The sequence below is a fragment of the Myxine glutinosa genome, chromosome 5, assembly GCF_964187855.1.
Source record: "Myxine glutinosa chromosome 5, kmMyxGlut1.1, whole genome shotgun sequence".
In the NCBI taxonomy this organism is placed as follows: domain Eukaryota; kingdom Metazoa; phylum Chordata; class Myxini; order Myxiniformes; family Myxinidae; genus Myxine; species Myxine glutinosa.
Window position 1 is genome coordinate 94,674,788 of NC_136265.1, and position 13,411 is coordinate 94,688,198.

General features: G+C 57.2%; 1 protein-coding gene across 1 annotated transcript in view; it reads left to right on the forward strand.

Annotated features, from left to right (window-relative positions):
- The window catches only part of LOC137427337 (uncharacterized), a 385,725-nt gene that overhangs the window by 225,446 nt on the left and 146,868 nt on the right, over positions 1-13,411 (forward strand). The window contains exon 15 of the mRNA XM_078777386.1: positions 1,197-1,503. Within this exon, the coding sequence (XP_078633512.1) occupies positions 1,197-1,503 (307 nt within the window). The remainder of the gene's footprint in view (positions 1-1,196; positions 1,504-13,411) is intronic.

Consider the following 13,411-nt stretch of genomic DNA (forward strand, 5'->3'; position numbering starts at 1 on the left):
CCCTCACATCCGGAATCTTGGCGTCATCTTTGACCAAACCCTCTCCTTCGACAAATACACTAAACAGATCACAAAGTCAGCCTTCTTTCACCTGAAAAACATTGCCCGTCTCTGCTCATCCCTCTCCTCCACGGCTGCAGAAACCCTCATCCACGCCTTCATCACCTCCCGTCTGGACTACTGCAATAGCCTCCTCTATGGTTCACCCTCAAAAATCACCAATAAACTCCAATACATTCAGAACTCCGCTGCCCGTCTACTCACCCATTCCCGGACCCGTGACCACATCACCCCCGTCCTTTACAAGCTTCACTGGCTCCCCATCCTCCAGAGAATCCAGTACAAAATCCTCCTCTTGACATACAAAGTCCTCCATAACCTGGCCCCATCCTACCTGACTGACCTCCTCTCCAGACACACTCCCACCCGCAACGTACCAACCTCCTGACCTCCCCCCCCCCCCCCCCCCCCCATCCGGACCAAATTCAGATCCTGGGAGGACAGGGCCTTCTCCATCGCTGCTCCCACCCTCTGGAACTCACTACCTCACACCATCAGAGACTCCTCCTCACTCGCCACATTCAAAACATCACTAAAGACCCACCTGTTCAACACTGCATTCAACATTCAACCCACAGCATTTAACCCCTGACTATCTCTTCTCCTTCTACCTCCTTTTGCTTTAAATATTTCCCTATTGATTCTTGTCTTTTTGCAATTGTTGTTTTCATGTATTGTTATGCATTATGTTTTGCACTCTGTCAAAGCACCTTCGGGCTTCTTGAAAAGCGCTATACAAAATAAACTAGAACGGGCACTCGGTAGAGCGCATACCTTCGCCGCAGCTACTGTTCTGTACTTGGCATGGGAGTGTAGGGAACAGAACAGTGAACAGTTTGGTGCTGATTTCATGCAAATCGGATAAGAATTGACCGAGTTATGACAAATAAAAATACGATTTTGACCTTTTCGTGACCTTGACCTTGACCTTTGACCCGATTGCTCCCAAAATCTAATCAAATGTGTCCCGTATAATAACCAATCATCCCACCAAATTTCATGCAATTCGGTTGAACACTTTTTGAGTTATGCGAATAACATACACACACACACACACACACAGACATACAAATAAATACACAGCGATCAAAACATAACCTTCCGCTTTTGCGAAGGTAATGAATTATTATTATTAATAAATGCACAAGTTGTGGAAAATCTTTTAAACGGTCATCCCACCTGAAACAACACATGATAATTCACAATGGTGAACGCCCATACAAATGCATCAGTTGTGGAAAATCTTTCAATCAATCATCACACCTTAAACAACACATGATGATTCACAATGGTGAACGCCCACACAAATGCATCAGTTGTGGAAAATCTTTTAATCAATCAGCCACCCTTAAACAACATATGATGATTCACAATAATGAACGCCCACACAAATGCATCAGTTGTGGAAAATCTTTTAATCAATCAGCCACCCTTAAACAACACATGATGATTCACAATGATGAACGCCCACACAAATGCATCAGTTGTGGAAAATCTTTTAATCAATCATCCCACCTTAAACAACACATTGTAGCGGCTACCGCTGGGTTTACACAATTGCCTTGCACCTACCGAGGACGCGGAGCGATCACCATGCCGGGCTCGTCCAGGACGCCCAGGCAGGCCCGTGCTCAACTTGCCAGGCCTCGGCCGGGACGCCCGGCCACGCCCGCTCTCGACTTGCCAGGAAGCCCGGCCATGCCCCCTCTCGCCTTTCCCGGGCAAACGCTCCGGGATAATGTGTGTATATATATTGCTGTTTTGTGACAATAAAGAAACTCGGACGAATTCCAGCTTTTTGTCGCGTCCATTCTTCCGATTACGTGGGAGCACAGCTCCTTCATTGGTGACCTACCGACATGGACATGGCAGTTGCCCTTAAACTGCCTACCTACTGGGAGGCTCACGCGGCGGTTTGGTTCGCCCAGGCGGACTCCCTGTTCACCCTGCGAGGCATCACGGCCGACGACACCCGCTTCCACCATGTGGTAGCAGCGCTCGGTTCAGCCACCGCGGCCCGCGCCCTGAGCCACCTCGAGAGCCCGCCAGCCGCTGACAAATACGGCGCGATTAAAAAGCTCCTCCTCGACGCTTTTGCCCTCCCATCGGGGGAACGCGCACGGCGCCTGCCCGAGCTCGGCGACACGCGCCCGTCCGAGTGAATGGACTACATGCTTTCGCTGCTCGTCGAGCACTCTCCGGCATTCCTGTTGCGGGAGTTGTTCCTCCGTCAGCTGCCTAGCCCGGTACGCCTCATCCTGGCGAGCACGACGATCACGGATCCCCGCGCCCTCGCCAGGGAAGCCGACAAGATCTCCGCGGCAGGCCAATGCATTGCAGCAGCGACCTGGGGCCCACCGCCGTCCGACGCAATGCCCATGGCGCCCGACCACTCGGCACGGTCGACGACCGAACTGCTGAAGCAATTGGCGGCCGCAACGCCGAGCCGACCACCTCCAGCACGACGACCGGGGCCTCCACCTGACCAAGCGTAGTGTTACTATCATGCCAGGTTCGGACAGAAGGCCCGGACATGCCGACCCCCGTGCACCTTCGGCAGGCTGGGAAACGGCCGGGCCGGCGTTCATTACCAGCCATGAGCGCCTGCCACATGGGCAACTTACTTTTCATCACGGACAAATCGTCCGGACGGCGCTTCCTGTGCGACACCGGCGCCCAACTGAGCGTCATACCCGCCTCCGATCAGGACAGGCAGTCCGTGGTTTGCGGCCCCTCCTTGGTTGCGGCCAACGGATCGGCCATCCTCACCTTCGGCCCACGCAACGTCACCCTCTGCTTCGGCGGCCAACGCTTTACTTGGACTTTTGTAACCGCCAGCGTGCCCATGGCTCTGCTAGGCGCCGACTTCCTCTGCGCACACGGACTGCTGGTGGACGTCCAACGGCGTCGCCTCATCAACGCCGAGACCTTCAGCTTCCTGGTATGCACATTGAGCAGCTCCGCTCCGACCGAGCTGGCATGCGCCCTCCCGGCGGCGAACGAGTTTGCTCGCCTGCTCACGGAGTTCCCGGCCCTCAAGCGGCCGTCGCAGTACGACATGGGATCGAGCACCACATACCAACCACAGGCCCGCCGGTCTATGCCAGAGCCCGCCGCCTCGACCCAGCCAAGCTCGCCGTGGCCAAAGCCGAGTTTGACGCTTTGGAACACCTCGGCATCGTGCGGCGCTCCGATAGCGCGTGGGCTTCGCCACTACACATCGTCCCAAAACCAGGGGGCGGCTGGCGCCCATGTGGCGACTACCGCCGCCTTAACGACACTACCACCCCTGACAGGTATCCGATCCCACACATCCAAGACTTCTCCGCCCGTCTGGCAGGACGGGTCATTTTTTCAAAAATCGATCTCATACGGGGATATCACCAGGTACCTGTCAGGGCGGCCGACGTCCCTAAAACGGCCGTCATCACGCCGTTCGGCTTATTCAAATTCCTACGGATGCCGTTTGGCCTCAAGAACGCGGCTCAGGCGTTCCAGCGCTTGATGGACGGCGTGCTGCGTGACCTGCCGTTCCTCTTCGTTTACCTGGACGACATCCTCATCACCAGCACGTCCCGGGCCGAGCACCTCCTCCACCTCCGAACACTGTTCGGGCGCCTCAACGAGCACGGCCTCATCGTCAACCCGGCCAAATGCTACTTCGGCACGATGGCCGTTGATTTTTTGGGCCACCACATCACCAAGAACAGGGCCGTGCCGCTGCCAACCAAGGTCGAGGCCATCACCACGTTTCCGCGTCCCCGGTCCATAAAGGCCCTGCAGGAATTCTTGGGAATGGTGAATTTCTATCACCGCTTCGTGCCCCGCGCTGCTCAAATCATGCGGCCCCTCTACGAAGCCCTCCGGGGCAAGCCGGCCAAGCACGACATCGTCTGGTCCGCAGCAATGGACGCGGCCTTCCAAAGCTCAAAGCGGGCCCTCGCCGACGCAACACTGCTCGCTCACCCGGTGCTCAACGCTCCCATCGCCCTCACCACGGATGCCTCCGACTACGCGGTGGGTGCCGTACATGAGCAATGGGTGAACCGGGTTTGGCAGCCACTCGCTTTTTTCAGCCGGCAGCTCCGGCCGAACGAGCTCAAATATAGCACATTTGACCGTGAGCTCCTTGGTCTACACCTGGCCGTTCTCCATTTCCGCCACCTCCTGGAGGGCCGACCCTTCACGGCGTTCGTCGACCACAAGCTGATGGTTTACGCAATGGCCAAGGTCACGAAGCCGTGGTCGGCCCGCCAACAGCGCCACCTCTCCGCCGTGTCGGAACTTACCACGGACATCCGGCACGTCGGCGGCAAAAACAATGCCGTGGCCGACTGTCTTTCTCGGGCCAACGCGAACGCGGTCCACCTCGGCGTGGACTTCGCGCTTATGGCGGCGGACCAAACCACCGACACCACGGTGCAAGCCCTCCGGGCGGCGAACACAGGCCTCCGCCTGGCCGACATCCCCTTCGCGGACACTGTCCTGCTCTGCGACGTCTCCCAAGGCCAGCCTCGCCCCATCGTGCCCGTTACCTGGCAACGCCGCATCTTCGCCTCCCTCCACGGCCTTTCCCACCCGGGCCGGAAAGCTTCCCAGAAGCTGGTGTCGGCGCGATTCGTCTGGCACGGCCTTCGACGGGACGTCCGTGATTGGACCAGCACCTGCACAGCCTGCCAACAGGCCAAGGTCCACCGACACACCCAGGCCCCGCTGGCACCTTTCACCGTGCCCGAACGACGTTTCGACCACGTCAACGTGGATCTGGTGGGCCCCCTCCCCCCATCATGGGGGTTCACACACATGCTCACCATGGTGGACAGGACCACCAGGTGGCCGGAGGCCGTTCCCCTCGTCTCCACCACCACCGCCGACGTGGCGCAGGCTTTCATCGCCACCTGGGTCGCCCGCTTCGGCGCACCGGCGGACATCTCGTCGGACCGCAGACCGCAGTTCACCTCCGAGCTGTGGGGCGCGGTCGCCCGCAACCTGGGGGTCAAGCTCCACCGTACTACGGCCTACCACCCCCAAACCAACGGGTTGTGCGAGCGATTCCACCGCTCCATGGAGGCCGCGCTCATGGCCGGCCTTCAAGACGGCGGTTGGGCCGACCGGCTGCCGTGGGTCCTTTTGGGCCTCCGCACGGCCCCCAAGGAGGACCTCCGGGCATCCACCGCCGAGCTTGTCTTCGGCCAGGCGCTACGCGTACAGGGCGAATTCGTGCCCGACGCTACCAGTCCCTGGTCCGCAGCTCACCAGCGCTCGGACATCCAGGAGGCCGCCCGACGGTTTGCCCCCGTGCCAACATCCCACCACGGTGACCCCCAGTCCTACGTCCCCCCAGCGCTTCGCACAGCGGAGTACGTTTTTGTGCGTCATGACGCACATCGGGGGCCACTCCGGCCGCCGTATGACGGGCCCTTCCGGGTCCTGCGACGGGACGACAAGTCGTTCGTCATCGACATCGGCGGCAGGTCGGACCGGATTGCGGTGGACCGCCTCAAGCCGGCGCACGTGGACATCGACCAACCGCCACGGTTGGCCCTTCTGCCGCGGCGAGGCCGCCCCCCGTCCACGGTGCCCCCCACTCGACCGCCCACCACCACACCGGACCCCCCCCCCCCCCCCACGACCCGCCAGGGGTCGCTTCTGCCGGGTCATCAGGACCCCCCTCAAATTGACCCTGCCGGTGCAAGTCGATTCTGGGGGGACGTGTGTAGCGGCTACCGCTGGGTTTACACAATCGCCTTGCACCTACCAAGGACGCGGAGCGATCACCATGCCGGGCTCGTCCAGGACGCCTGGGCAGGCCCGCGCTCAACTTGCCAGGCCTCGGCCGGGACGCCTGGGCATGCCCGGCCACGCCCGCTCTCGACTTGCCAGGCTGCGTCCGGGACGCCCGGCCACGCCCTCTCTCGCCTTTCCCAGGCAAACGCTCCGGGATAATGTGTGTATATATATTGCTGCCCGATAAACGGGCTTTTCAGAGTACCCGAGTTGTTTTGTGACAATAAAGAAACTCGGACGAATTCCTGCTTTTTGTCGCGTCCATTCTTCCGATTACGTGTAGGCCATGGGGCATACCATTAAAATCCACTTTTTCGTGCAACAGGAATGGGGATTACTTAAAATTGCTATAGATGGGTTGGGGATGTGCTCCTGAACAAGAAACACCATGTCCCCAGACACCAGGGGTGCTCATTAATTTTTAACGCGCACTTGATGAAAATGCAAGTAAATATATTGTTGCGAATATGGAATTTGGCCTCCATATCCGCTTGTAAATATTCCCCTATTTCCCCAATACTCCCCAACTATCCCCAATCCCCCATTCCCTAGTCCCATTGTCTGTAAACAACACTCTGTAGAACCGACCTTCCCCTTTTTCCCCCATTAAATGTCGTGCCCAGGTCCACCGCACCACACGTAGACAACTTTCGGACATCTTGCTAGTTATTCTTAGTCTATGTCAGTTAAGGACTCGTTTCCATTAATTCCGACTCTTCGTTGCACCAGAATGTGATTATATGGCACCAGTAGTGAGTTTAGGACCTTCCCATACCTCTTCCCATCTTCTTCCCCAAACAACAACAACAACAACAACAGAGGGGCACGGCGCTGCGCGGGGGGGGAGTGTGCGTCCTGACACCGGCTCGGTTAGCCGCCATTGACAATGCGCTCCGGACCATGCGCTCCACGGGGTTACCACAAAGGGGCTGGCTGTCAGTTCCTCGTCAAGGGCGGAGCCTGGTAAACCCCCCGCACGCACCCAATGAGAAGCAACGTGCCGATTCCACGAGGCGGAGCTAACGAGCCGAGGGCGTGTCACTCCCCGCCGGATATGCGCAGCGACTGACCGGATGTGACGTCAGATGCGCCCCGAGCTTGAGCAGACAAGACGCCATCCGAGCGCTGCGACCTCCCCGCATCTCTAGACCGGACCGGGTCGATCCTGCCCTGAGCCCAGGTGCACCTGGAGCCATCGATACCCGCCTTTCCTTGCCATCAATCCCCGTGTGAGTCAGCCTTGTCCCGTTTATCTGTCGTCTGTTGGGGTGAATATAAGATTGTGTTTAAGTGCCCACCTTACTATGCTGTCCCTCTGGTAGTTGTAATCTAACCTTCCGAACGAATATAACCTCCTCCGGAGGTCTTTGAGAACTGAACCCTGGTGTCGTGTCATTTGAATCCCAGCCGTGTGTCATTTCCCTCAATTGACCTAGCGTAGCGCGACTAGTCAACGTTCGAGTATAATCGGGTGAGTTTTGTTAGGTCGCGGTCTTACACCACCGCTCGGTCTATAACATCTAACCGCGATCTATAACAATTGGTGTCGAGGAGTGGAATTCGAACCCGGGACTAAATTTATTAGGCCCAAATTTGTAACAATTAGAATCGATTCGGAGCGCGTTTCCCGCGCGAAATTATAACGGCGAAATTTGATTTTGTTATACGGAAATAAAAAACCGAATTTTGAAAGTTGCGCTATGGCAGACCAAGACAGCTGGGGTCCGGTAGGGGAGAGTGAGGCAGGGTCGGTCCAGGACCAAATTGAGGGACGCGAGGAGAGCGAAGCAGTGAGGGCGGCAGGGTCGCAAAATAGCGTTGTCACGCACGAGGTGGCCACGGCGTCCACGCCCGCGACCGTGGCAGCGCCCCTGGCGGATTTGAACCTTTTTTTAATACAAATGAAGGCCCTTATGGCCCAGAATAGCGAACGGTTAGAACAAAAGATGGGGTCCAATAGCGAGAAATTGAGGGAGGACATGGGGTCCAATAGCGAGAAATTGAGGGAGGACATGGGGTCCAATAGCGAGAAATTGAGGGAGGACATGGGGGCCCAGATCGGAGGGTTAGGGAGTAGAATAGAGGGATTAGACAATAGATTAGGGGAAATACAGGAGGGGTTAATGGGGGTAGAAAACAGAATGGCCGCTCAAGAGAATCAAATGGAAGGGATGCAAAAAGGGTTAGAGGGTTTAGAAAACACTATGGAAGGCAAATTGAGGGACATGAGGGACCAAGCGGAAAGGGAAATTAACCAAATGGGGCAGCAGATAGAGGGGGTCAGAATGGGGGTAGAAGCCAAACTGGATGCTCACAGGGAGGAAATGGAGCAGATGAGGGTGGCATCTGGGCAGGAGATGCAAGTGATGGGAGAGGAGATCAGAAGAGGTGTGAGTGAGGAGGTCGGAGGAGTGCGCGAGGAGGTGAGGCACTGTAAGGAGCGCATGGAGAAGGAGGTGAGAAAGGGGACTGTAAAATTGCAAAGTGGTATAGAGGAGTTGACGCTGGGAGTAGAACAACTGACAGTGGGACAAAAGGAGTTGGGGGACCAGGTAAAGAAGAACACAGCGGTAATAGAGGGATTAAAATCGACACAGAAGGAGATGAAAAAGGACGTAGGGGTAATTAAAAAAGAGTGTCAGACGGTACACGAGGACCTGACGAGGAAAATGGACAAGGTGGTAGAGGTGATGGAGGTTAAAGAGCGGGAGGTGCGGGAGCACATAGAAAAAAATAAAGTGGAGTTAGAGGAAGAACTAAAAGGGGCGCATGAAGAGATGAAGGAGATGAAGCAAAAATTAGAAGAAGTGGAAGAAGGGGTGAGCGAAATTAAGAAGCGACGGAGAGAGGATAAGAAAGAGATAAAGGAGGAAGTAAAAGAATTGGTCCAAAGTCTGTGTTCGGATCGTGATGATGTGCTCATTAACCGGATGAGGGATTCGCAGGTGATGGAGGAGAAGCGAAGAGAAAGAGGACCCGGTGTAAGTGGTGACCAATATGGTCGTGCGTATGATGCGCCAGGTGATTTAATAAGCTTGGGGGTCGAGATAGACCCGGATGTTCGTGAGAGGCCACGAGTGAGGTGTATGGCTGGTCCGGAGGGTATGGAACGAGAGGTGCGAGGTGTGGGTGAGCAAGGTTGTGGTGGTATGGAATGGGTAGCGGGTTGCGGAGGTGTGACCCATGCATCGACACCAACAGGGGTAGTTGTTGGAGGGACCGGGGAGGCACGAGAGCCCCTTGGGGGTAATGTACTGTGGGGGCCCGGCCGGTTCGGCCCCGCGCTGACCCCGCAAGGGGCGACGCACGGGGTCCGGCAGGCGGGCAACGACTCGCAAACGAGATGGTCCCACAAGGTCCCACTCGCGCCGTATGACGGCAAGAGTGATCTACGCGCGTACCTGGCGCAGTTCGACTGTGTGTGTAAGGGCAACGGTTGGGGTGAGGACGAAGGTGGAGTACACCTGGTGGCCGCATTGCGCGGCGCGGCGGCGGAGGTGCTGACGGCATTACCAGCGGGTGCTCTCACCCTGCCAGCCCTCCGCGACGCCCTAATTAATCGATTCGGCATAGAACAGCAGAGCGAGCTTGTTAAAGCTCAGCTCGCGCTGCGAAAGCGCAAGCCCCAGGAAGCCATTGGGGAACTTGCCCACGACATTCGCCGCGCAGTGGGGATCGCACATGCTAGCATGGCAGCGGATTCCCAGGAAAGCCTGGCGCTGGACCATTTTATCCAGGCCCTCCCGGACATTGAGCTCCGGCAACAGCTCGCCATGTGGCGCCCGCAGACTCTGAGCCAGGCGGCTGACGCTGCGGCCCGTTGGGAAGCAGCGAGGCCCCTGGCCCGGGGGGGCGAGCGTCTCGCAATGGCGGTTCGCCAGGTGGGACCCCCGATGGAGGGCGGACCCCTTAGGGGGCCCGCCCACGACGTGGGTCCTGACCTGGCGGGCATGGTCCGGAGGCTGGTGGACCAGCGCCTGGCAGGACCTGGACCATGGCAGGCGGCCCCGGAGGTGGCCCGCGGTGGACCACGAGCGGGTAATCCAATTCGGACCTACAGGGGGGGGAATTTGGAATTCCGGAGGCAAGCACCTTATCAGGTGAGGTGCTATACCTGCAACCGCCTGGGTCACCTGGCGCGGCACTGTCGAAACGCGCGCCGGGATGATCCCCGGCAGTTGAGGTCCTCAACTCCGCCCAGGGGGGAGCGGGTTAGCCGACCCCAGACACCCCCCCGCCAGACCCCGGGAAACTAGAAGGTGTCGGGCACGTAGGGCGGTGTTCGGCAGCAGAGGATGGAGGAGAGCCCTCATTGACGCGACAGGTCATTTATTGTGGCCAAATTGGAACCGGTAGCCTGACAATTAGATGCAAAATTGCCGGCGTGGGGGTAGACGCCGTAGTGGACACAGGAGCTAGCGCCACGATCATCAGCCCTGTGGTCCTTGATTCGAGTGCAGGTGGCTGGGATAAGATCCAGCGCCTGCAAAATTATAGTTTGCAGCTTGCTACCGGGGTAACGGTCCCGATCATAGGGCGTGGTTCTGTGACCCTCAAGTTAGGGTCGGTAAGGAGGGAGATAGATGTTTGGGTGGCGGAGGTGTGCGACCCATGTTTAATAGGGTTGGACCTGTTGACTGCCAGCGGTTGTAAAATCGACTTGTGCCGGGGGATCCTGCAGGTGGGAGTAGAAGAGCTGCCGTTAGGGGGAGTGAGCACGGCCGAGAGAGCGGAGCTGGAGGCTTCCGAGGCCGTGACCATCCCCCCAAGGGCCGAGGCGATAGTGCCGGCCCGGTGGGCAGCTCACCCAACATGGCAGGAGTCCTGCGGCCTGGTCGAACCGGTGGCAGCGTAGTCCATACCGGGTTTAATCGTGGGCCGCACCCTTGTAAAAACGGACGGACCGGTAGTGGCCGTCCGAGTAATAAATATGAGTACAGAACCACGCACTATAGTAAGGGGCACGAGGGTAGCTGGCTGCACCCCAGTTGAGGAAGTCGCGACAGTGAGGGGCGAGAACGTCCAGCCGAGCCGACCCCGGGGGGAGCCTTCAATAACAAGTAGGAATTGGCCCGATCCCATTTGCAAGATGGTAAATCGTAGCAGCGTAGAGTTGGGAGGTACCCAGAGGGAGGCCTTACACAAACTGGTTGGGTCCCATTTGGACCTCTTCTCCCTGTCCACCGAGGATATTGGACGTACGGGCCTGGTGAAACATCAGATCCACACCGGTGAGGCCCGGCCTATTCGTCAGGCCGCCCGACGGCTCCCTTGGAGCAAGAGGGCGGAAGCTGACGAGCAGTTTGAAAAAATGCTCGACGCAGGTGTGATCGAGCCCTCGGGAAGTCCTTGGATGTCACCTGTTGTGCTGGTCAAAAAGAAGGATGGGACCACGCGGTTCTGTGTGGACTATCGCCAGCTAAACAACGTGACACTCAAGGACTCATATCCCCTGCCAAGGATTGATGACACCCTCGATGCCGTTGCGGGCTCAAATTGGTTCACAACTTTGGACCTCAAGAGTGGGTATTGGCAGGTGGAGATGGATAGGGCAGGGAAGGAGAAAACGGCATTTTCCACAGGTAAGGGACTGTATCAGTTTACTGTGATGCCGTTTGGTTTGTGTAACGCCCCCGCCACCTTTGAAAGATTGATGGAGCATGTACTGGGCGGCATGCCATGGCAATCATGCCTGGTGTACCTGGATGACGTCCTGGTACATGCCCAAACGTTCCCCCAGGCAGTAGCTAATTTGGACCAGGTGTTCGGGTGCCTCAGACAGGCAGGGTTGAAGCTGAACCCGAGTAAGTGCACTTTGTTTGCAAGAGAGGTGGCCTATCTAGGTCACGTGATCGGCCGCGAGGGGGTAAAAACGGACCCAGACAAAATTAAAGCGGTAGAGGAGTGGCCCGCACCACGTACCATCAAGGAGGTGCGGGGATTTTTGGGACTCTGCTCCTACTACCGGCGCTTTGTGGCGAAATTTGCGGAGTTGGCCCGTCCCCTCCACCGGCTTACGGAGAAGGGGACGCGATTTAATTGGACACGGGAGTGCCACGAGGCCTTCCAAAAATTGAAGGGGTGTCTAACATCCGCACCCCTTCTAGCTTACCCCACTAGCGACGGGGCATTTACCCTGGACACGGATGCGAGCCAGGAAGGATTGGGCGCAGTTTTGTCTCAGACACAGGAGGGCGTGGAGAGAGTGATTGGTTATTATAGTCGGGCCTTAAGTAGGCCCGAGAGAAATTATTGCGTCACTCGCAAAGAGTTATTGGCTATGCTGGCTGCCATGAACCATTTCCACCCGTACTTGTACGGGCGGAAATTTTTGGTTAGAACTGACCATTCCTCCTTGCAATGGCTCCTTCGGTTCAAGGAACCAGAGGGCCAAATTGCAAGGTGGTTGGAAAAGTTGCAGCAGTACGATTTTGATGTGGCCCATAGGGCCGGGAAGGCCCATGGTAATGCGGACGCACTCTCTCGGCGTCCTTGTCTGGGGGAAAACTGTAAATTTTGTGCGAGACACGAGGAGAGGGAGCAATTGGGCGATTCGGACCCGACCCTCGTTGTCCGGGCAACCCGGGTGAGAGGGCCAATTTTGCCACTAACCGTGGACGAAGAATTTGGAGAGTTGGCTTGGAGCACGGCCCAGCAGGAGGATCCTGTTCTGGGGCCGGTGTTCCAATGGGTCAAATTGGGGAAAAGACCAAAGGGGGAAGAGGTCACCCCCCTCGGGGCGCAAACAAAGGCGTATTGGGCTCAGTGGCAGACCCTGGAATTGAAAGGCAACATCTTGTATCGCAAGTGGGTGGAGGTTCCCTCTGATCGAACTTCCTGGCTGGTGATAGTCCCTGACAAATTCAAGAACGTCATATTGCAACAGGTGCATGGTACCCGCTCCGGCGGCCATTTGGGCAGGACAAAGACAATATCTCGGGTCCGCCGGAGGTTCTATTGGGTGAATATGGGGCGCGACATACAGGACTGGTGTCGGAGATGCGACGCCTGTTCTGCCAAAAAGGGACCAGCACGGAGGATGAGGGCCCCCCTTCAATTACATCAGGTGGGGGCCCCCCTTGAGCGGGTGGCTATGGATATTCTAGGACCGCTGCCCCGCACCCGCCAAGGTAATAAGTATATCCTCGTTGTAATGGACTATTTCACCAAGTGGCCGGAGGCCTACGCCCTCCCCAACCAAGAAGCAGGGGTGGTAGCGCAGGCCTTCGTGGAAGGATTTGTGTGCCGGCATGGGATTCCACAGGAGTTGCACACCGACCAGGGACGAAATTTTGAGAGCAAATTGCTAAAAGATGTGTGCAGTCTCCTGTCAATTCGGAAAACCAGAACAACGCCTTTAAGACCTCAATCTGACGGGATGGTGGAAAGATTCAACCGAACTCTAATCCAACAACTGGCACTGTTCACCGCCACCCGTCAGGATGACTGGGACGAACATCTCCCTTACTTGCTCATGGCCTACCGAACCAGCCAGCACGGGGCCACCGCATGCAGTCCAGCGTTGCTTATGTATGGGCGGGAGTTACGGGCTCCCGCCGACTTG